Genomic DNA, 25,724 nt, shown 5'->3' with positions numbered 1-25,724 from the left:
CTATTCCTGATTAAGGTATGGGAGGCTTTTGCAGTCTGTGCAATATATTTCTCAACAAATAGTGCAATTAGAGACAGCTGGAATAAAAACGGCGCTAACTAATGAATCGCATGTCCCTTCTCCCAGAAACTACACTGTATAGACTCAAGCAAAAACCATATGTTGCACTGGAAACACAGTATCTAACTGAAAACTCTTGTCCAATTTTTCAATTACATGAAATAAGTGTTTGTTTTATTGCATTTGAAATTCTCGATGTCATTATGACAGCTCACAAAGGCTAACTTCAAATAAAATTCTACCACGAATTGAAATATGCCATATAATGCATGTATGAGTTCCTGTGCCAGCTCAAATGCAAACAAGCAGCAATAAAATTCAACCAAAGATTGAAACTTTTTTTGTGTGAGTTCAGCCCACTGATAGCCACCTTCAGAACGATAAACGACACCCCACCCTGAATGTGTTAAAACTAAGAAATATATAGTGAATGTTTTTATGACAGGTTCACATGTAATGGAATTCAATTGAAGAGAATTAGCATTTCAACTCAACAGTTGTAGGTTGCCTTTGTCTTTGGGTCGTGCAACCTTTTGTTAATACTGTACCAATCATATGCACATCTTCATAGCTGCTCTCTGTTGTAAAACAAAATTTAACTTGCACATATTGTAACAATTAAAAAAAAGGTTGAATAATTTATAAGCGTATAAAAGGACATCACTTGTAAATCATTGATGCCAGCAAAATTCTTGGATGTGCCACCTCTAGCATGCATGCCATAGGTTCGCCATCTATGAACTAATGCAGGGGTCGGAAACCTTTCAGACTCGCGGGCCACATTCAACTTTTATTTTTAATAATTGGGCTGCAAGTCTTTAATTAAGAGAAAATAGTGAGTGTAAAATACTCCATTTATCAATTTTTAATATATCAATCTTAAAAAAACAGAGAAATATTTAAAGTACAAGATATGAAACAAGTATGAAAATTAAACTTATTGAAAACTTATTATCACGTAAAAACAAAGTAATATAGTTTATGCATCACAATATGTGCCTTTTGTGATTGTTTTCCCTTAGCAAATTCAAAGCATGGAAATGTTCATCAGTCAGTCGAGAAGAAAAATTTACTTTTTCTAAAATTCATGGTAGAAAATGCTTGTTCGCAAATGTGTGTGCTTACAAATGCGACCATCATCTTCTTTGCGAAACTGATTAACCCTTCAAATTTTTTGCTAAGCATCAATAAAATTTTTCAACATTTTCTAATGAAAATGTGTTCTTCAATGTTTCATTCTGTTCCAAAACTTCCATCTGTAGTTGATTTGATATGTCATCAATGTCGACATTGAGGGTTCAAAAATAATCACATTTCGATGCTATTTTTATGAAAATCCACAAATCTTGTTGAAAATTCCATTTGTAAATCTTCAATAATACCAACAAAAGTTTACTTTTGTGTTTGCCATCCAATTGTAGATGCAGATTTGCAACATATATAATGATGTAGATTTTCTTCCATCATATGTTTCTTCAACAGACATAGTTTGCCTTCAAAAGCTTTTATGTCAGAAAACAGTTCCACTAGTAATTTACCTTGGCCCTACAGGTTCACATTAAATTCATTAAGGTACATTGTAATATCTACCGTAAATGCAAGAGACAATCCATTTTTTATCCGATAGTTGTGAGCAGTATTTTCATGTTCCCTTATGAAAATATCTATTTCTTCATGTAAATTAAAAATTGATTTTAGCACAGCACCTCTACTTAACCATCTAACAGCTGAGTAGCAGATAACGTCCTTATGCTCCAATTCTATTTCTATCAAGAATTCTTGAAATTTGCGGTGTTTCAGACCATTGCGACGGATTTACAGTTGTATCATGATATACAAGATATACAGTTGTATCACGATGTCCATAACATCTTTCATTAATAGAAATAAATACCCCCATTTTCAATAAAGAAGTACTTGCTGTCCCATTCATTATCTGCAATTTTAAACGGAATTTGCACATCTTCATATCCCCTTCACCCCCTTCCTTCATCTGCAATTTTACGTTTTCTTGAACCCATTTTTGAAATTATTTTTAACAAATATACATCCTCTGAAAATACTAGTCGATATTATTGAATTATATTAAAAGACTGACCACAAATGCGACTGCAAAAGTGTGCCAAAACCTTGGTTGTCGGCGGATGAAATCGCCTTTGTTATCCCCACTCATGATGACTCACACAGTTAACTCGTGCTGAGTTGCATGGCGATATCACGAAGCATAGGTATGAAATTATTTTTAATTTATTATTCTTATTATAAAATGAATAATAAATGCAACATACGGGCCACATGCCATGTAAGTATGGTCAATCTATTATGGGGGCCACCAAAAATGCACGTTTGGGTTGCATGCGGGCTGCTGGTTGCCAACCCCTGAACTAGTGGATGAAATTTCCACTATCTGGCCAGCAGGCTCCCATTGTGAATATGGCTGTTTATAAATGTTTTTACAGACCTTTTTTTTTACAAAAAATCTTTCTTACACTGAAGTGGCTTGAAAGAGTTCCGTGTTTGGTTTTTAAAGCAACATTTCCACATTATATCTTACTGTGGTCCATACCACATTGTTAATATATTATAATGTACTATAGGTTTACAGTCATTTATATATGTGGAATTGCAGACTTATCATTTATATAGTTAATCCTGGAATTCAGTTTCAAATCAATGGATTTCCTGCTCCATTGTATAAGTCTGCAATAACCAGATTTCCCTTTTTTGAAAAGCAGTTTCCTCTGAAGGGAAAAAAAAAAAAAAAGTGTCTGCTTGATACTACTTACACGAAATCTGCATTTCCTTCTTTTTTATTTTGAACGCATTAAAAAAAAAACACACAACCATATCTCTTGACTGATTTTTTTGAGGCATACATCCCCCCCCCTTCCATTTCAAATGAATGAAATTTGGAGCCTGTTAGTGAACAATATACACTTGGGAGTAAAGCAAAGCATCGAATCCACAAGATGTGTCATGCTGTAAAATAAATATTAACCACGTCGCCATCAATATGGATAAAATACATCACTGCTACACTTTGTATTCATCATATATTTCAATGTAATATCAATCGTATTACAATTTTAATATGCACTTCACATCCAGGCTAACCTTGACGTGTATACACATCTTGACCGGTTGGGTGGTTAAACAAAAAATGTATCCACCATTTGACCTATTTTTGCATATTTTTATATTAGTTGTATGACATATGTATTAGAGATTTATTTTTTGTTTCCATTTAGAGAATTAATCGTCATCATCATTTTCCTGATATGTATCCTCAAGGAGCATTCAGGATACTATGAGAGCACTACAAGATGAACTTTACATTATTATTAATCTTCTGTCACCAATTTTCCTTCCAGATTAGTCTATTACTTGTCAGCACTCCAATATCGTCATATCTAACATTTCATTCTTCTAACACACTTTTGACTGAATCAATCCACCTAGACCTTGGTCTTACACTGTCTTTTTTCTACCATTTGACATCAAAAACCTGTTTTGCTAATCTTTCCTCTCCCATTCTAATTAAGTGACCATAATAGTTCCTTCATAATGTCTTCAATTTTAATGATTCTGTCACTGATGCCATCTGTTCACTCCCCTAATTTTTCTCAGAACTTTTCATATCTATGGCTCCTAGTACAGACCCTTGTCCCCATGATTTTTGAACTATTTGTTGTAAATTGAAAACCCAATCTTGACAATCTCCATTTGGCATGGACTCAGCTTGTTCTTCTCCATGTTTCTCTTCCATAATTTTTCTCAACCTGCTTTTAAGAATGCTTGCATAAATTTTACTTGGAACACTTAGAGAAATTCCTATGTAATTCTATAACATTCAGCTTTATTCCCTTTTTTATAGATGGGAACTATGAGAGCACTATTGCAATCATCTGGAATTCAATCTTCTGACCAGGCCTTCTAAATTATGCAGTGTAGCCACTGCAAAACTTTTATACCTCTGCATATAAGCATTACTGGTCAGATATCATATACTTCAGCTGCCTTTCCACATTTCAAGTTTTTGATGGCATTTTCTACCTCAAATACTGATATGTACTCCTGTTTGGACTCCACTTGAAAATTTTTTGCTTGTTTCATTTAACATTCTTTCAGAGTAATTACTCCATAGTCTAGGATATCCTTATTTTCAGTTTTCATATTATCTTTGATTCATTTTACAGTACTGTTTCCTCCATTTCTAAGCTTTTTCAATAATCCCCAACATATTTAGCCATCTTCTTGATATTTATTTTCTGTATTCTTATTAGCTTCCATTAATGACGTCTGTTTAGCTACTGTTATACATAGTTTTGCTCTCTTACAGTTTTTTCTGGATACTTTTTAGAGTATCTACTGACTTATTTGCCAGGAAACTTTGGTATGCTTTTTATCCACAACTGCCTCTTTAATTTCTTGTCTTCAATGGTATTTTTGTTTTTCTATCATTGTAGATAATTTCACCACATGCTTCCCTAACTGAATTAATCAATGTTTTATTCAGAGTTTGCTACTAATACCGCAAGATTTGGTTTTGATTATCAAACTGTTTCATTTATTTCTTCAATATTGTTTATATACTTGAGTCTACAGTTTACCATTATAAGCCACCCAACTCTAAAACTTTATGTAGAGAATAAATCTTCACCTTTTAATTTATTAATAAATCAATTCAAAAGAAAGTTTAGATTTATTAACGAAAACACAGAGAATTAAAAAGAGATGTTACCACAAGAAATATGCACAAGTTCACATGGAGAGAATACACAAATAAAAACTTCATTGACTGTCATTGCTGATAGTGATATCTTCATGCTGGTTCAGGATACAAGAGTGTACAGTGGATTTGAAATTGTAAGTGATCATTACTTAGTGCTAAGTAGGATAAAAATGGATATTGCATTGAAAAGAACAGCATAGAAGAAAATTTTAAAAAGAAATAAAGTTGAGCAACTTTGACAGGTAAACTGCAGACTCATTATATAAACATTTTTGAAGAAACAATGAAACAGTTTAATAACAAGAACCAAACCTTGCAGTCTTAGAGGCAGGCTCTGAATAAAACATTAATTCACCTAGGGAAGCATGCGAAGTTGTCTGCAAGGAAAATAACAATACCATGGAAAACACATGAAATTAAAGAAGCAGTTGAGGACAAGAAGAAAGCATATCAAAACTTAACAAATACGCCAGCAGATGCTCTAAAAGAATACAGAAAAAATATGAGAGAGCTACGCTATGTGTAAAAGTAGCTAAACAAAATTCTACTGGATCCAGCACTAGCTAAAGATAGAGGTGACGGTTTGATTTTTGTAAATTCGATTTGATAGGAAAATATGTGGGAGTAAGGTGATACTTCAGAATTTTACAATAGGTTCTGATATGCTAGAAATATCACATATGGCAGAAGCAGAGCAAGTGCTCTGTCGAACTATATTCTGAATTCTGCTGACACTAATGACGAAAACTCTACCATTCATCCAGTCATATGGGACAAATCGAAAAATATCTTTCCATGCTATGATGAACTGGAAAGAATTGGAGAATGTAAAGAATCATCCTCCATCCAGTACATCTCAACACTAACCTCAGCTATAATCTCTCAGACTGTCATTGCGCTGCTATCCAACTTTGGCATTCACGAGACTTTCAACACATTTGCACGCCCAACAATGAGGAGATAACACAGAACGGCTTCAAACATTAATATGTTAATGCTTTAATGTATATATTTTCTCTCACAATGTTTGTTGCGAGAGAAAATCAAATTAAAATAGTGTTTCTATTTTTTTTTTTTATCTCTCGGCTTAGTTTAATCTGTTTCAAAAAAATATATATATATATGAAATTGTTATAATTTTCAGAAATCAGTTATTTGAATCAGTTATGATGAAAATTTCAGAAAGAAAAGAAAAAGTCAAAGGGAACAAACTGGTACAATCTACCTGCCACTGAATTAACAGAAGAAAGGAAAAATGATCTTATGGTTCTACAGATGAGACATGTTCTTGACCCCAAACACTTCTATAAAAAGAATGACTACAAAGACTTACCAAAATATTTCCAGGTAAGTATAACAGTCCATGAAGTTTTGAATTTTTAAAAAAAATATACCTTGGAATTAAAGCAAAAAGTAATTCACCTTGCTTTTTGCCATGTGTAAAATTCATACTGCTATAAAAAGTATATCAAGAATGTGTGTATGAGAGGCTCATGTTTAGTAATATTTTTCATGCTGTATCATCTGTTTGTTTTATGTTCTTGGCAAACATCTATATTGCTAATATTTTCTTTCCGATTTAGTTTAAGTGGCCACTAAAGTGCTGATGATGTGCAACATATAGCTTCTTCTAATCAAGCCAGCAAGATGAAATGCCGACCTTCAGGTGGTAGATGATTTGCCTTGCTTATTAGTAGACTGAGGTGACTATTTCTGTGTGTGGTCTTTCAAGCGTGGTCTCTGGTTTCTGTTTTTCTCCCCCTCACCTCCCAATGTAATGTGGACAAGTCTTCATGAGCATGCCATACCCATTATAGGGATCTAGATTCTCTTCCCCCTCCCCACCTTTAGGGTACAGCAGTCAAGTAATTTGCAAATCTTTCATATGCCTCAGTTTGTTTGATCAATCTTTCATACTAACTATGAAAGACAGCATAAAAAATAGTTACTTTGTGGATCAACAAAACTTAAATACAAATCCTTGTTATATTCCCAAGATTTCTCAACTTTTTTTTTTTTTAAAGTGAAAATCAGACTAGGATCCTCTATTTGGCTTGAATCCAGCATGTTCTTCTCCAAGTTTCTCTTCCTTAAGTTTTCTTAGCCTTTTCTCAGATTTACTTTCATAAATCTTACCAGGAACACTCAGTAGGAAATTTCTGTATAATGCTCACATTTTTTATTGGCCAAATAAAACTGAATGTAAGCCTGCGATGGAGAGCTCTACTTCAGTTATCTGGAATTTGACCCTCTGGCAAGTCCTTCTGAATTATGCAGTGTAATTTTATTAGGATTAATAAAATCGTATTATTATCATCATCATCATCAAATTCCTGCCATGTACCCTCAAGGGGTGTACAGGATATGACAGTACTACATGAAAAAATTACATCATTACTAACTTCCTATCTACAATTTTCTTCCAAATCAGTCTGTTACTTGTCAAGACTCCAACAATATCAGATCTTATATTTCTATCGTCTAAGGCACTTTGTACCGTATCAATCCACCTATATCTTGGTCTTCCTCTGGGTCGTTTTCCTGCCAACCTGGCAGAGAACACTTGTTTTGCTAATCTTTCCTCTCCCATTCTATTTAAGTGACCATACCATCTGAGATTAGCTCTGCTAACACATTCCTGGATGCTGACAATGTCAAGTTCTTTCCTAATATCCTCATTTTTAATATGATATTGCCATTGATGCCATCTGTTCACGCCTCTAATCTTTCTCAGGACTCTCATATCTGCGGTCTCTAGTCTTTGGTCAAGTGTTTTACTTCTGACCCAGCTCTCAGATTCATAAGTTAAAATTGGTTTGAACACAGTCTTGTATACAGCTAATTTAGTGTTCCGACTAATTTCTTTCTTATTCCATATGAATTTATTCAATTGACTTCCCACCATACCAGCTTTGCTGATTCTGTTGTCTATTTCTATATTTAGTTTACCATCTTCAGTAAAAATTGTGCCTAAGTAGCTGAAATGTTTTACTTGTTCCACAGGTTCTCCATTCACAATACAGTTGACATTTTCAAAGATTCTGCCTATTTTCATTGTCTTTGTCTTTTTATTGCTGACCTTCATACCATATCTATTACAACAGCTATTCAATTTAGTCAGAGAATCTTGCAGACTTGTAGCGGATTTATTTAGAAGTATAACATCATCCGCATAAAGCAAAGAGCTGACATTAACATCTCCAATTTTGATATCAGGTTTAATACCACATTCCTTCATAATGTGATCCATATAGATAATGAATAACAGAGGGGATAATGTACATCCTTGTCTCACACCAGATTTAACATTAAACCATCTTCCTGTACTTCCTTCAATTCTAACTGCTGACTCACAACTCAAATAAAGACTAAGTATTGCTTGATATAATGCCCCATTGACACCATATAACTGCAGCGTATTGAATAGCTTCTCTCTTGGCACCTTGTCATATGCCTTTTCCAAATCGACAAAACTTAAATACAGATCTTTGTTATATTCCCATGCTTTCTCGACTATTTGTCGTAAAGTGAAGATCTGATCCTGACAGCCTCTATTTGGCCTGAATCCAGCTTGTTCTTCACCAAGCTTTTCTTCCACAATTCTTCTCAACCGTTTCTCAAGTATACTTGCATAGATCTTGCCAGGAACACTCAGTAGGGAAATACCTCTGTAATTTTCACATTCAGTTTTATTTCCCTTTTTATATATGGGTACTATGAGAGCTCTACTCCAATCATCGGGAATTCGTCCCTCTGTCCAGGCTTTCTGAACTATGCAGTGCAGCCACTGTAAGACTCTTATACCACCATACTTCAGCATTTCTGGTCGAATATCATCTACTCCTGCTGCCTTTCCACATTTCAAGCCTTTGATGGCTTTTTCTACTTCAAGTATGGATATGTATTCCTGACTGCATGCCTGGTCAGTGTTTTTTATCACTGTGCTGTCATCACTGCTTGTTTCATTTAGCAGTTTTTCAAAGTAATCGTATTATTAAATACTTTAATACAAATATTAAATTGTATTATTAAATACTATGTATGACAACATTGATTTTGACTTAGGGTCTTCTTGTGTCTGGCTTCCAATAATGATAGAGGGATTCTTTAACCAAGCAATCTCCAGTATCTGGGGATACCTACTACTTACTAATGGGTTGCACTATAAGAAGGAAGATCGGATATTAGGTTGGAAGCCCTGGTTGGTCTCTGCATGTCTTGAATCACTTCAAAACAGTCAAACAGCTTATTCATTGAAACAAATATTGAAGATAAAGACATTCAAAGTCAACAGAACCCAATATAATAAAACCCCTGAGTCTGTGTGCACGTGCGCATGGACACACACACTCGCACATTCTTAGTTACACTGGGGATGGGGGAGTTGTGAATTTCAATTGGTTCCAAAACATTGGAGCCAATCAGAATTCAAAAAACTTGCCAAATTTAGAATCATACAAAAATTAAATATTTCGAAGAAGAAGAAAAAAAGACACAAAAAATCTCTTGTAATACTTTCTTGCCATTTTTCCAAGTTTTTGTATTCTCTATTAATGGTTCATAATTTGGCATAACCAGTCTCTGGTTACAAAATAAGCCATTTACAGCTATTGGTAATTAGCTTATTTCCATTTATCTTAATGTGAAATTTATAATTATCATCATCAAATTCCTGACATGTACCCTCAAGGAGTGTTCAGGATATTCTGATAGTACCACATGAAAAACATTACTAACTTCCTATCAGTAATTTTCCTCCAAATCAGTCTGTTATCTGTCAAGACTCCAACATTATCAGATCTTATATTTTTGTATTCTAAGGCACTTTTTACTGTATCAGTCCACTTGTATCTTGGTCTTCGTCTGGGTCTTTTTCTTGCCAACTTGGCAGAGAACTGCTAGTCTCTCATTCTGTTTTAGTGACTATACCACCTGAGATTAGCTCTGCTGACACATTCCTGGATGCTAGCAATATCAAGTTTTTTCCTAATATCCTTGTTTTTAATATGATATTGCCATTGATGCCATCTGTTCGTGCCCCTAATCTTTCTTAGGACTCTCATATATGTGGTCTCCAGTCTTTGATCAGGAATTTTATTTCTAACCCAGTTCTCAGATCAATAAGTGAAATTGGTTTGAACACTGTCTTGTATACTGCTAATTTAGTGCTTATCCTATCCTCTTACTGATCATATTCCATTATGACAATCAGTTATAATGAACAAAGCATTTGCACAAATCAAAACAGTTTTCTTTCTATCCTTATCAAAAATTAACCATTTCCTTTTACATTCAGTCAGAAACTAAAGTAAATTTAATTTCAAATGTTTACAGCATTATGTAAATAAAACTGACTTTTATAGCACTATTTCCTCCATTTCTGAGCTTATTCAACAACCTCCAGAATATCTTGCCATCTTCTTGATATTTATTTTCTATGTTCTTACCAAAGTCTTCCCGTGACTTTTATTTAGCTAGTTTTACACAATTTTTAGCTTTCTTACATTTGTCTCTGTATTTTCTGAGAGCACAAGCTGACTTTATTTGTCAGGAACTTTTGCCTCACTGTCTCTTTAGCTTCCTGTGTCATTGTGTCCACCATGGTGTTCTGATTTTTCCATCTTTGCACACAACCTCATCACATCCTCTCTGGCTGAATCAATGGTTTTTTAAGGACTTGCCACTGAATCTCCAAAGTTTGGTTCCTGTTCACAAACTCTTTCATTTTTTCTTGAATAAGATTTGTGTATTGTAGTCTACAGTTCATATCCGAGAGCTGCTCAACTTTTATTTGCTGTAAAACTTTCTTACATATTCTTCTTTTCAATATGAAATTCAATTTTATCCTGTTCAAGACTAAATGGTGATTACTTCTAATTTCAAATTCTCTGTACACTAGTGTCCGGCACCTGAGAGAAGACATCACTATCAATAATGACATAGTCAATGAGACTTTTCTTATTCCTTGCTTCTTCTCTCCATGTGAATTTGTATACATTTTTATGTTGGAACATGGTATTAGTAATAACCAGTCCATGTCCTGAGTAGAAATCCAACAGGTATTTGCCATTATTATTACCTTTTACTCTTTCCTCCAAATTTTCTCAAAACATTTTTGTATGTCTGGCAATCATTTCCTACTCTGCTATTTGGATCCCCAACAAGGACCAATTTTTCATTGTGTCAGTTGCTTTCTCTAAAGCCTCAAAAAATTCCTCCACTTTTGTCTTAGTAGAGCCTTCTGTGGGATCATAAGCACAAATAAGTCTCATTGTCCAGTTTTTACATTCTGATATTTGCCCACATCACTCTTCTTGAAATTGTCTGCCATTCAAGAAGATTACCCTCGTATTTTGTGTTTGAATATTTTAGCTACTCCTTTTCCTTGATTGCATACATCTTTTAAGTTCTCTATATACCCAAGTTTGTAGTTGACATTGGAAAGTTTTGAAAAAAATCAGTGCACTCATCTTTGATGCTTTTAAAAAATTTTGTGAATGTTTTTCATTGTGATATGTTTTCATTCTGCTCAGAACTAATTGAATACTTCTTTCAGATCCCTTATATTCTGAACCAGTCTAAAAGTTTCACTTTCAATAGTAAGCCCAAATAGTATATTTAAAAAAAAAAAATGTTTTTTCCATGTGTATTTATAAACACATGGAATGTTTTGGAAATAGTGATTACTAGCCATGTCTTTGTTATTTCTTGTACCATTTGGATTTATGGATATCTTTTATGTTGGAACATGGTGTAAGTAATGAATAACTTATCTTGAGCAGAAATTCAGCAGATACATGCAATTAATATTAGCTTCAAAATATCCCATAACGTTTCTGTGATTTTCTATCTGTTGTGTAGGTTGTACCTATTGCTGGTCTTGTTGGCAGAGTGGTTAGCATACCCCACTCTCCAACCAACAGGTCACAGGTTTGAATCCTGCCATGGACATACATGTTTGTGATTGTCCTTAGGTGGGAGATGAATCTCATCATCCAGTGAGAGGCCACTGCCCCTGCTTATTGGAGGCCTGAAGTGGTTTGAAAAGGTCCATGTTTGGTCTCTAGGTCAGGATTTCTGGATTATGTAAAAATAATTACAATATTACAAAACATATATATAAAATTGATTAAAAAAATGGAAAAAAATCCTTAGCTCCCCACCTCCCACACACACACAGTACAAATGTACTATAGGTTTACTAATAACCTTTTGTAGGTCGGAACTAATATGTGTGTATGTATCCTCAGAAATGCTTTTCTTTTATCTATATGTTAGTTTTGTCCATGATTCAAATAATTTCTCTATTTCCTGAATTTTTGTTACTGTATTTTGGGAATTTTGATATCTCTTCCCATCTATTTTGTCATTGATCATTTGAAGCTTTCATTATCTGCATATTGTGTTGAAATATAAACTTCTTGTTATATAATAATAATAAAAAAGTTCTTTTGTTTGATTTCCTATATCAGACTTTAAACATCCACAAATCTCAAATTTATATCCTTCATTTTAACTATCATTTCCTGATGTGTACTCTCAAAGGATGTGTGCAGGATTCTAAGGATAGTACTATTTAAGTTTGTAATTACCTTTATGTTATTAATTCCTTCCTTATTTTTTATGGCTCCAATACTTATGAATTTTATATTTCAGTTTTTTAAACAGGCATTACTAACTTCAGCAATGCAGCTAAGCTTAGTCTTCCTCTGTCTTTGTGGCTAGCATTAAATATCGGTTTTGTTAGCATTTCCTATTCTGTTGCCTTACTGCATGAAATTAACTCTGCTCACACATTCCTAAATGCTAACAATGTTAAGTTCATTCTTCTGTTGATCTCATCTTCATTTTACCCTCTTTTACTTTGCGGTATCGAGGATTTATTAATCATCGGTCCTCAAACTGTTCACAGGATAAGGTGGTCAGCCCTATGTCCTGTAGTGTTGAGTTCTCAAGGCTGGTTTGCCTGCTTTGTGGGATGAAAAACCCTAGGATAAACTGGTGAAAAATCTTGCTGTCCTTGCCCAAGACTGGCTAACTTGGCTATGGCTGAGGGATATCCTTCAGCTCCTCACGTTACCAATGGGAATTGAACCTAGGACACCCCTTCCCCAGGCATAGGGTTGCGAAGTGCACAGCCACTAGGCTAACTGTGTGGACTCTGCTGTTGATATCATTTGTAATTTTTTAAAATGCATATCTATAGTATGTAATCTCTGATCAGCTGTTTTATTTCTAATGCAACTCTCTGATCTGCCAGTTAAAATGTTTTCAATGCTAATACTGCTCATTTTGATTTTCTCTTATTCTATATAAATTTATTCAGCGGACTCTCCACCATTCCAGTTCTGCATATTCTGCTGTCAATTGGCATATTTAATAATCATCTTCAATGAAAGTTGTGTCTAAATAGTAGAAATTTTTTTTAAACTTATTTTATAGGTTTTTCATCAAGAATGCAGTTAATGTTTTCCATGTCCCTTCCCATTTTTAGAGTTCTTGTCTTTATTACTGGTTTTCATTACAAATTTGTTAAGCATTCAAGTTTCTCTTCCACACTTAGAATGCTGCGGAAGAGAAACTTGGATGTTACGCATCCAAGTATCTTCCATAGTGTTCTAAGTGTTTTTGTTTGCAAAATCTTACTCGAAACACTCAGTAGGGAAATTACTCCATAATTCTTACATTCCGTTTTATTTTCCTTTTGAAGATGCTATGCCCTGATAGTAACCATGCTGGGATTCAACCTTCTGACCAGATGTTCATAATTATGCAGTATAACCACTGAAACCTTTTGAGCATTTCTGGTTGAATATCATCTTCTTCAGTTTCCATCCAAGTTTCTGAAATTGTCTGTTTTATTTCCCCCTCTTCCCCCACTTCAAGTATATATTTTTCTTTGCATTTCTCTTGAACATTTTCTACTATTGTTTTGTCACCAATTGTCTCTCATGTTGATGTTTAGTGGAAGAAATATACATCTACAGATAATAAATACTAAGATTATTTAGTTAACACATTCGCTGCCACGCTCCTCGGGCATAGTTTGTTATTGCATGCCAAGCACTTTCGCTTCTTCAACGAGTAATGTCATAGAGGTCAGTAATCGACATAAGAGTATATTTTTAGTTGGCTTGTGAGGCTCATGTACTAACTACGAGTATACTCGTAGTTGGCAGTGAACTTGTTAATAAATTATTATGCCAATATTTTGCCTAAGTTCACCTATGATCATCATAGTTACAAACACCGAGCATGTGCATGCAGACACACTGGTAAGAAAGCAAACGCAGACTGATTATGAATGGCAAGGTCCTGCAGTTTTAACCAGTACCCTCTGCCAATGCAATGATGGAAACTTGCTGAAGGTCTCACGATGATGGCCTCCAGATTTTAGGTAAAGTGAGGCAACTGAATTTTTTGAGATTTGGCATATGTTGTAGTGGTGAGACACCTTCTAGGAAAAGTCTCTTGGATTTATATTTGCTGCTGTATGAGAGAGAGAGAATCTGGTGATCTGTATCAGTAGCATAGTTCTTCTGTTCTTCCAGGCAGATATGTGCTGTTCTTCCTGTCCAGAGTAGGATAGTTTGCAGGAGCAAGGGTTGCGGTAGATCCCAGGATGGTCTAGATGATGAAGTGAACAGATAAGGGTAACTAGTTTTTGGTATGGTTTAAAGAGGATCTGTATGTTATATGTGGCCTCACCTTGTTTGCAGGAATGGAGTCCTGTTGGAAGGTCCACTGCCTATCATGAAACAAGGTATTGTATAGGGGCCCATGCTGGAACCTGTAGTACAGGTTCCAGCATGGTGTCTTGACCTGTTTCTTACAGAAATGCAACTTGGATACCCCAAATTCATTATCTCCCCCCCCACACACACACACCAAACCATCACTGATGTGGACTAATAACTTCTCTGAATCCTGCATGCTATGGTATGTACTGTGTGACCATCTGGGACATACATTCGATCATTGTGGTGGTTGAATGACTCTTCAATGGTGAAAAAAAAATCTATTCACTTACTGCCAAAGAAGTGCCTTTGATGTGATCGCCATGTCACATAAGTGTGGTGTTAAGAAGTGTCCAGTAGAATGATGATAGGCTCTCACCCCAGGTCATCAGTTGATACATGTGGCATCATCACAGAGACCGATGTCACATGTATTAACTGATAGGCTTTCACCCAAGTATTGCACCTTCTCTCTTGAATAATAATACTGAGCAGTGATTTTTCCATTTTTTTTTCTGGGTAGTTCTCAACTTGGTCAATTTTTTTTTTTGTCAAAGTCCATGTTTCACTTCCATATTTCATAACTGTAAGTATAAAACTGTTGAATATCTTTCTTTTAAGGCAAATTGGAATGTCTCCTATTTGTGCTTCATGTGTTTTCCAAAGGCTATCCAACCAAGTTGAATTCTTCTCGTGAGTTCTTTACAGCTTCCCTCTACTGTGATCTTTCATCCTAGGCAAACATAGAAGTAGCCTGTTACAGTAGCTGTAATAGATTGTTTTACTTAGCAGGTAACTTGGCTTCCATAATTATGCTATAATAAGATGTCTGTTAGTTGAATGTTTTTTCCCACTGGCCAGTTTGCTTGCTTTGCAGGAGGGAAGACTTCCAGTTCTGTAAGAGACTAACTTGCTTTCAGTTAAAAATCTTTTATAATGGTTCATCCTAGACCTGGTTCAAACTCAGGTCTTTCCATCTGAAGAGAATCATCGCTATGAATTATGCAGTGGAAGAACTAGTAATGCTTTTTTTTTTAAATTTTAATGTAATAGAATTTAAATGGAGACTGTGTGGGAAGTTCAGTCTTCACTGGTGGCCAATCAGATAAATGGCTCAAGACTATCACTAATTATAAGTGGCAACCTGATGAAGAAACTTGCAAACAAGTGCTGCCATCTCCTGGTATACCAAATCCTAACAGGATATGTTTGTCTGAAATAGTGTAGGTTCTACAGTCGATTTTTTAGTTTCGCCCATGCAAGAGATGACTAATTCGGGAACCAGTCGAAGAAAGGCTTAGAAAAAGTTTCTCCAGGGAGCGACTAGACTTGAACTTAAGTAGCTATCTTTGGGCAACCTAGCGCAGAGGATGTAAGTGCAATTTCCACTCAGCTATGCTGGCTGTATAGGGTTAAAAGGCCCTGCATACTCCCTATAAGGGAATAAATGTGTTAGCTGATTTTTTTTTAATTGAAATGTCATATGGATATGCTCCTTTCAAACTTGGATGAATATGATCGCAAAATTGTTCCAAGCATATTTTAAATGATTGAAAGGTATTGTAGTGTGTATATATACTAGAGATATCCTTCATATTTATAACCATAATAGAAAGGATTTTAAATATTGCTAATAAGGAAAGTTTGAATAATCAGGAAATCAAACTCTATCTATTCTTAACATATAATGTTTGCTGAGATTCTTTTTTGATTATTCTCTAGATAGGAACTGTCGTTGAATCACCTATTGACTTCTATCATGCTCGGATTCCAAAGAAACAAAGAAAAAGGACAATGGTTGAGGAATTATTAGCTGATGCCAAGTTTAGACAGTAAGTAGATATTTTAAAAATTCACTATTAAATTTAAAAATGTCATTAAGTTTATTGTTTTGAATGAACAAAACCAATAATTTTTTTAACAATGTGCAAGTTTAAGACTGATACATTTGTTGTTGCTAATGCAACTACCTGTTGGATTTCTGTTCAGGACATGGACTGGTTATTACTAACATAATGTTCCAACATAAAAATGTGCACAAATTCATATGGAGAGAAGAGACAAGGAATAAGAAGTCTCATCGACTGTTATGTCCGCGCGGTTAGCCTAGTCGCTATGCGCTTTGCAACCATATGCCTGGGGAAGGAGTGTCCTAGGTTCGATTCCTGTCGGTGACGTGAGGAGCTGAAGGACCTTCCTCAGCCATACCCAAGTTAGCCAGTCTTGGGCGTGGACAGCAGGGTTTTTTCCTCAGTTTATTCTGGGGTTTTTCATCCCACAAAGCAGGCAAACTGGCCTTGAGAACTTAACACTACAGGCTATAGGATATACCGGGGCATAGGGCTGACCACCTTATCCTGTAAACGGATTGAGGTCCGATGATCAATGGACCCTCGACACCGCAAGGTAAAAGAGGGTATAAAGAAGATGAGATGAGATCGACTGTTATTGTTGATAGCGATGTTTTCTCACTGGTGCAGGTCACTAGAGTGTACAGAGGATTTGAAATTGGAAGTGATCACCATTTAGTTTTGAGCAGGATAAAATTGAATTTCATATTAAAAAGAACATATAAAGTTGAGCAGCTCTCAGATGTGAACTGTAGAATAAAATACACAAACATTATTCAAGAAAAAATGAAAGAGTGTGAGAACAGGAACCTAACCTTGGAGATTCAATGGCAAATCATGAGGAAAACATTGATTCAGCCAGACAGGCATGTGGTGAGGTTGTCTCCAAGGATAGAAAAACCAGAACTCTGCGATGGACATAAGAAGTTAGAGACAGTGAAGGAAAAGAAGAAAGCATATTGAAAGTTCCTGGTGAATAAGTCAGCTCGTGCTCTTAGAGAATACAGAGACAAATGTAAAAAAGTTAAACACTGTGAAAAACTAGCTAAACAAAAGTCATGGGAAGACTGGTAAGAACATAGAAAATAAATATCAAGAAGATGGCAAGATATTCTGGAAGTTGTTGAAAAAGTTCAGAAATGGAGGAAAGAGTGAGTACAGTAAAAGGAATTTTACTGTACTCACTGTAAAGTAAGGTGACATGGAAACGGAAGGAAAAGATATCCTTGATGTATGGAGTAATTACTTCAAAAAATTGCTAAATGAAACAAGCAGTGATGATAGCACAGTGGTAAAAAATATCAATCAGGAATACATATCCATACTTTAAGTAGAAAAAGTCATCAAAAGTATGAAATGTGCAAAGGCAGCTGGAGTAGATGATATTTGACCAGAAATATCAAGAATTAAGTCTCTTACAGTGGCTGCACTGAATAGTTCAGAAGGCCTGGATAGAGGGACTCTCATAGTACCCGTATACAAAAAGAGAAATAAAACTGAATGTGAGAATTACAGAGGTATTTCTTTACTGAGTGTACCTGGCAAGATTTATGGAAGTATACTTGAGAAACGGTTGAGAAGAATTGTGGAAGGAAAGCTTGGTGAAGAGTAAGCTGGATTCAGGCCAGTTAGAGGCTGTCAGGATCAGATTTTCACTTTACAACAAATGAGAAATCATGGGAATATAACAAAGATCTGTATTTAAATTTTGTAGATCTGAAAAGGCATATGGCAAGGTGCTAAGAGAAAAGCTATTCAGAACTACAGTTGTATGGTGTCAGTGGAGCATTATATCAAGTAATATTTAGTCTTTATTTGAGTTGTAAGTCAGCAGTTAATTTTTAATGGTTTAATGTTAAATCTGGTGTGAGACAAGGATGTACATTATCTATATGGATCACATTATGAAGGAAAGCGTTATTAAACCTGATATCAAAATTGGAAATGTTAAACTCAGCTCTTTACTTTGTGTAGATGTTATACTTCTAAATAAATCCACTACAAGTCTGCAAGATTCCCTGACTAAATTGAATAACGTTGTAATAGATATGGTGTGAAGGTTGGCAATAACAAGACAAAGACGATGAAAATAGGCGGAAGCACTGAAAAAGTCAATTGCATTGTGAATAGAGAACCTATAGAACAAATAAAACATTTCAGCTACTTAGGCGCGATTTTTAGTGAAGATGGTAAATTAAATATAAAAATAGACAACAGAATCAGCAAAGCTGGTATGGTGGGAAGTCAATTGAATAAATTCATATGGAATAAGAGAGAAATTATTCGGAACACTAAATTAGCTGTATACAGGATAATGTTCAAGCCAATTTTAACTTATGGATCTGAGAGTTGGGTTAGAAGTAATACACTTGACCAAGGACTAGACCTCGGATATGCGAGTCCTGAGAAAAATTAGGGGCATGAACACATGGCATCAATGGTGGTATCATATTAAAAACAAGGATATTAGGAAAAAACTTGACATTGTTAGCATCCAGGAATGTGTTAGCAGAGCTAATCTCAGGTGGTATGGTCACTTTAACAGAATGGGAGAGGAAAGATTATCAAAACAAGTGTTCTCTGCCTGGTTGGCAGGAAAAAGACCCAGAGGAAGACCAAGATATAGGTGGATTGACGCAGTAAAAAGAAGACAGAAATATAAGATCTGATAATGCTGAAGTCTTGACAAGTAACAGATTGATTTGGAGGAAAATTGTAGATAGGAAGGTAGCAGTGGTGTAAATTTTTCATTTTTAGTATTATGCGGTTAGCCTAGTGGCTTTGCGCTTCGCAACCATGTGCCTGGGGAAGGAGTGTCCTAGGTTCGATTCCCGGCTACGACGTGAGGAGCTTAAGAATCTTCCTCAGCCATAGCCAAGTTAGCCGGTCTTGGGCGTCTGCAGCAGGGTTTTTTCTGCCAGTTTATCTGGTGTTTTTCATCCCGCAAGCAGGCAAACCGGCCCCGTGAACACACAGGTTACAGTCATAAATACTTACGGCAAGGAAGGCAACAGGAAACCACCTTGCTCATAATCATCTCTCCCTAGAATGGTAGCAAATAGCTACCCTCCCCCGGCCATATGGCAGATGGGAACCAGAAGAAGTATTATTATATCCTGTACTTCCCCCTTGAAGGTACATGTCAGGAATTTGATGATGATAAATAAAAACCAAAGGTGTTCATCTAATTTTCATGTTAATAAAATTTCAAATCACTTTGTTTTTCTCAATAAGCTGTTTGTACGAGTTCCTCAAGGAACTCATAGGTTTAGCTGTCCAAGGCATGGTCAGCTAGACCTAACTGATCGTAATTGTGTGAACATTTATGTATATATTTCTTGTATTTGTGTGTATATATATATATATTGTGTTCTTCAAGATGGATGTTGGCAGATCTTCCAGTTTGGCCATAATAGAACAGGTTGCAAATAAAAGGAATGTGTTTGGGGGGGGGGGGGGGGAGGATGATTTTCAGGGGAGTTGATAAGGGACAGCTAGCTTCAAGTAGAGTATGAAAGCAGTAAAGAGATCATATTGTTCTAGTTGTTTTTTCTGAGGTGCTCTGGTCAGATTACTTGCAGATGTAAAGATTACAGCTGTATGTAATTTGTTTTTCTCTTCCTCCTTTCAAGCCCTGTTTGAAGCTATCCTTATCTATTCTCCTACTCAACAGCCTAGTCACCTAGCAGCATCCACAGAGGACTCTTAGGGACTTTGGGCTTAAAGTGTGTAGTGTTTTCACTTATTGTGTGTGTGTGTGATTACACTTCTCATATTATATCCTGGATGATGTCTCTGTGATGTAGGTATAACATTGGAACCATTAAACCTGTGTTTAATTCTTTCTTTGTGCTGTTTTCATTCCATTAAAACTCAATATGCACTTCAATCAGCACCTAAGCTGAAATACATGAACATATAGTGACATGTATTATGAGAAGAGTAACTTGCTGCTATATATAGTTAGCTTAGTCATGGTGATACTTCATATACAAATTTTTGTTTGTTCATGCTTGTTAAAGAGGAAAACAAGAAGTGCTCAAGTATAATTCACTTTTTTACTCAGTGAAGAAACTTGCCACAGTTTTCTCTCATCCAGAGTATAACAACATAGTGATACTCTGTTTTGCTGCTTTTATATGGAGGGAAAAAAAAAAAACTGTAGAGAAATGCAAAGTTAAATCAACTGCCATTAATTAGCTTTCCATTTCTCTGCTGCTTTAGTTGAAATAAAGGTTGTTCAGTGGGTACTTACCCAAAAAATATAGCCATTTCCTGCCAGAGATGAGCTCCATCATGCCAGTGAGCTTTTTGTCTGAATAGAGCTGAGTAGAGGTTCAGTGTATGGTGGGTTTTGCCTGTTTGCTGTGTAGAGTAGAGGTTTGACATGATAAGGGGTGTACACTACTGATGCAGAAACCCGATATTCAGGATTTTTGCAAGTTTAGAGTGATCTCTTTTTGATCACTCATAGCCAGCTCAGTTTTTTGAACCTCTGGGGCCTTTTTTTGAACAAATTGTACCACAGTAAAAGGCCAAAACCAGTCTGGGTAGTCAGGGGGGGGGGAATCACTATCCAGCATATCCTCTTATCTTTAGGCACAGCCTTGCTCACACTGTCTTCCTCAAAGATTACAACTTCCAAAGCAGCTCAAGAAACATGTGAACAGGTTTCTGTCCCTTTAAACTTTTGTGTCCCCCCCCCCCCCCCCCCAAAAAAAAACACCAATGTGCTGTATAATAACTAATAATTAAGGAATTCACCAGTACAGTCACTCTGGGCTTTTGCAGACCACACTCTGGATACTCGCCACAGAATAAGATGGAAGAAAGCCACAGTAACACACCGCAGCATGTTCAAATATGAAAGACTATTCACGGAATCAGCCTCAGCCCTTAGGAACATGCCAAACCTCAACAAATTTGAATGCATTAGACTGCCCCAAATTTTGGAAACATTTATCAGAAGAACTTCAGTCCAAAGGCCAAGAACTACCAATATAGCCTGCCAGGGGGGCAGGCTATATTGGTAGTTCTTGAATTGGGACTTTAGGAAAATGTCAGCTTCCTAGCTTCGGTTCTCATTTGCTGTTATGTAGTACTTGCGTGCACTTGTCTTTGTATTAAGTTCCCAAGAAGATGGCAATGTGACGTTTGCCGAAATATCGGAAAGTATATATTAAAGTTTATTTAATTTATATTTCTAGTGTACACTGTCAATTCCTTAATTATTAGTTATCATGTTTAACCAGTGTATAAGCCTCTCTACAAGAATAACAATGTGCTGTATATTTTACAGTCTTTCACATTTGGAGTTAATATTTTAAAAAAAACACTAACTTCTGAAAAGAAAGCTGAAGGCTAAAAGAATAGTCTGGTGACTGATTACCTTTAGCCCATATTAACAATTAACATCCCATATTTGCTTTCCTGAAGATCAGCTATATCTTACTAGTTGCCAAGTGCTGGCATGCAATCAGTGTTTAGGAATGGGAGACTGTTCTTTGCCTTTTCTAGACACCCATTCTTAGACACTCTGATTACACTCCAGCCTGATGAATCCCTAATATTCTCCGTTTACAGAAAACCTACACGTACAGGTAGATACATTCACCAGCAATCATCCCATCCCCTAACAATATGGAATTATTAAAACCCCATACAGGGCAAAATTAATCGGTTCTAATAACAGTGCTCTAACTACTGAACCTGACCATATCCTCAGCACTTTCTTAGCCAATGACTACAACTCTCAAAAAAAATATTAACACCCTGTAAATTCAACCCCCCCCCCTCATTCCCTCTCTCCTTCAGAGCAGAGATTACTCAATATCTATCACCATTCCATATATCTGGGACACATCTGAAAAATTGACAAAAATCCTAAGAAAATACAATCTTACAACCACTTACAGACCACATAAGAAATTGACATCTTTTATCTGCTCCACCAAAGACAGTAACATTCCCTAGACCTACCAGACTCCTTGCAGTTGCAAATCGTCTTACTACGGCCAAACAGGCAGGACAGCCAATATCAGAATTTCTGAACACAACGACTACATCTGGTTCCACAGCCATTCAGGACTCGCTGACCATGCTTTGGACACCCACCACAGGATATGCTGGAAGAAGGCCACTCTATTACACCACAGCAAGTTTCGAGGAATGGCTATTCCTTGAATCTGCCTCAGCCCTGAAAAACTTTCCAAACCACAAACATATTTGGATGCATGAGACTGCCCTAAATTTGGGATGCATACATCTTAAGATCTTTGGCCCAACAGCCAAGATTATCCAACTCAGTCCACTGAGAGTGCTGTTTAGGACTCTAGGCCCAACTTTAGTCGTTGCCTTTCTTCAGCTTCATTTGCCAATGTTAGTGCCTGCGTACATGTCATTGTTTTTGTGATCCCTGATGATGGCAATGTAACATGGTCAAAATAAAAGAAACTATTAAGTTTTTATAATTAATATTTTAGTATATATACATTGACATTTCCAGAAAAGTAATAGTTATGAGTAACCAACAAATAATCCTATCTACCAGAATTTAGACTTTTCAGCTGAGTGGCTAAGAGTGCACATCTGTTATGATTGTATTTGTGCCTCTGAACACAAATATGAGGATAAAAATTGATAGTTAGAAAAGGCTGATTCAAATCTTGTCTAGAAGGAACTCAACTAAAGATGAGTTAACTGGTCTCATGTGAAGATAGCAGCATTTCCCACCTTGGCCATCTTGGAAATTAATGTTTTGCACCCTATAAAACAGGCAAATTTGCTAGAGAACATGCAGTTAACAAACATAATACACTACCTATAGTCTTTAATTGCTTTGGTTGTAATTTTGACAAATCAGATCTAGCAAGAGCACTCAATTGCTCACTATGTGACTTATTTAGAACTCTAGGCTTTTTTTTTTTTTTCCTTGCTTTATTCTCACTCATTATATTGCCTGCTTGATTATATCTTTACTTGTGTATTCTTTCCTGAAGATGCCAATTTGACTGACAAAATACAGATATAAATAAATTATTTCAGTTATTATATGATGTGTTGGGATCTGCTATCTAAGAATACTAATATTATTAAGAGAGATCTCCAGGGAGTCAGGGACTCATTGAGGGAGGCCACATACTACATGCACCAGCTATCATACTTGTTCTTTCACACTGCTTGCACACACAATACAATCACACACCACTCTATTAGAGAAAAATATAGTCCTCATCCCTTTCATAGCAGCATTCATTCTCAGCTTCCAGGCATGTCCTCCTGTCCTTTCACCATTCTCCATAAAATGAAAAATTCCATCAACTGAAATCCTGTGTGACCCTTTCAGAACTTTGCTGCATGCCCACTGAACTTCAACTTCCTAGCTGCTGCAGTATCATCATATGCAGGAATGCTGCTACATATCAGCCGCATTCCCAATTACCCTACCTATCTTTGCATCATCAGCAAATAGCTGTATGTAACCTGTTCCCCATATCCTTAATGTAGAGATTGACGAAGGACTGATCCTTGTGGTACACCACTGTACCTTAAATCTTGCAGACTCACATTGGCCATATATCACTATTTGATATGTCATTCAGCCACCCTCTTATCCATGCTAATATTTTATAATTCAATCCTATATTCTCCAATTTATGCGTGTCTTCCATGCTGTATTCTGTCAAAAGCCTTAGCAAAATTCAAAAGTATTATGGTGTATCCATTCTCCTTGTTTCCACTTCTGCAGAATTTTCCCTGTTCTGAGACTCAAATTATATATCATGGTCGAAGGAATGGCCAGTTTATCTGAGCACTCTTTCAGCATCCATGCTGATATCCCATCAGTCCCTACTCCTGAATTCTTATTTAGTTTGTGCAATAGCTCTAATACCTCCTCTTCATACACATGAGTTTCTTCATCCAGTGAAGAGGTAGCAATTAACTCAATGTTGCATACACCAGGTTGATAGCTTTTAGCAAAATGGCACTCATTAGTTGAACAACCTCTCCTGCATCTGTCACCCTCTCACCATCTGCATTCAATGGAGTTAGTTTTTCATATTCATTCTTTCTTTTACTTGTAGTGTAATCTGAAACATAAAACATAATTCATTTTGAATTATAGTAGACGTTATTATAGTAAACTAACTGATTGGAACAAATTACCCAAAAGTTACCAGCCAAATCTCAAAACAACACTGCGGTTCTAAAGGAAATTTGCTGTAAACCTCGTATTTCCTTTCGTCCCTTTTGAGTGTGGATTGTATGTAAATTTGAAGTCAACATTTTGCTAACATGTTTGGTTATCAAAACATTCTAAATATTGTAATAGAACCATAGTTTCATATAATTCCCATACAAGATGAATTTCGAATGACTAACTGTTTAGTTTTTTTTTTTTTTTTTTTTTTTTAATGTCAGTCATTCCAGACCATCTGTTTGAAAAAGTAGGATCTCACAAAATGTTGGTATTTGTCACGGATACAGTATAGTTACTAAGTCTTGATTTCTTCACTAGACTTCATCATGATAAGCAGCAAAACGTTTTAGGTTTTGTTTTGTTTTTTTTCCTAGAAAAGCAACTTTCTCTTGAAAAGTATGAATGTTTTTATATTTTGTTTTTATATTTGTTTTTATAATGTTTTTATATTTTGCAATTATCTTAAAATTTATTCATTTGTTATAGTGATTACAATTTTTTACATATTAAAATAAGCTTTACATTCTTTATCTTATTTGCAGGTATAATAAAAAGAAGTATTCTGAGCTAATGGCAAAACAAGCTAAATGGAAAGGCTCCCATAAACAAATATATCGATCAAAAAAGAAAAAGAAGAATAACTAATTGGTCATGAAATTATACATATACTACAAGAAAATAAAAATTTTTATTAAAATACATAGTGTTATACTATTTTCATCACTCCAAATATAAAAGTGTTTTTTTGATATGTGAATTATCAACAGTTTTTAAATATGCAAGTACATACTGTCCGACCACCGATCCGAGAGCCGAGTCTGGTAACCTGCCAAGAAGAAGAGTCAATTCATGCTGAAGGGGGAAAAAGAAATAAGGGATGTACGAATTGGTCACCAACATGCAAAATCACCTGCTTTATACGTAAAATTTTCCAACTGTTATACAAGCAAAATAGTTACCACTTTAAAAACTCTAATGTTCATAAAATAAAAGTTAATTTTCTGACGTGTAATAATGAACAACTCATCCCATAAGACAGATTGATTACCCTTATCGGAATGGATTCTCCTTTTGACATGCACAGAAGTGTCGAAGGGTCTCGCATCTGTGGGCGTACAGTACTTTTAAGGTTGGCATTTGGCTGT

General features: G+C 35.7%; 1 protein-coding gene across 3 annotated transcripts in view; it reads left to right on the top strand.

Annotated features, from left to right (window-relative positions):
- The window catches only part of LOC150103917 (deoxynucleotidyltransferase terminal-interacting protein 2), a 99,320-nt gene extending 74,042 nt beyond the window's left edge, over nucleotides 1-25,278 (top strand). For all 3 annotated transcript variants that reach the window (XM_090396806.1, XM_090396805.1, XM_090396807.1), the window contains exons 5-7: nucleotides 5,975-6,139; nucleotides 16,252-16,361; nucleotides 25,122-25,278. In XM_090396806.1, the coding sequence (XP_090252932.1) occupies nucleotides 5,975-6,139; nucleotides 16,252-16,361; nucleotides 25,122-25,224 (378 nt within the window). In that variant the 3' untranslated portion in view covers nucleotides 25,225-25,278. The remainder of the gene's footprint in view (nucleotides 1-5,974; nucleotides 6,140-16,251; nucleotides 16,362-25,121) is intronic.
- Nucleotides 25,279-25,724: the final 446 nt, after the last annotated feature.

This window comes from Typopeltis vanoorti, chromosome 8 (assembly GCF_054136105.1).
Source record: "Typopeltis vanoorti isolate ZY-2024b chromosome 8, IOZ_Tvanoo_1.0, whole genome shotgun sequence".
NCBI classification, from domain to species: domain Eukaryota; kingdom Metazoa; phylum Arthropoda; class Arachnida; order Uropygi; family Thelyphonidae; genus Typopeltis; species Typopeltis vanoorti.
Note: the sequence above shows the minus strand (reverse complement) of the source record. Positions and strands in the feature narration are given on the sequence as shown.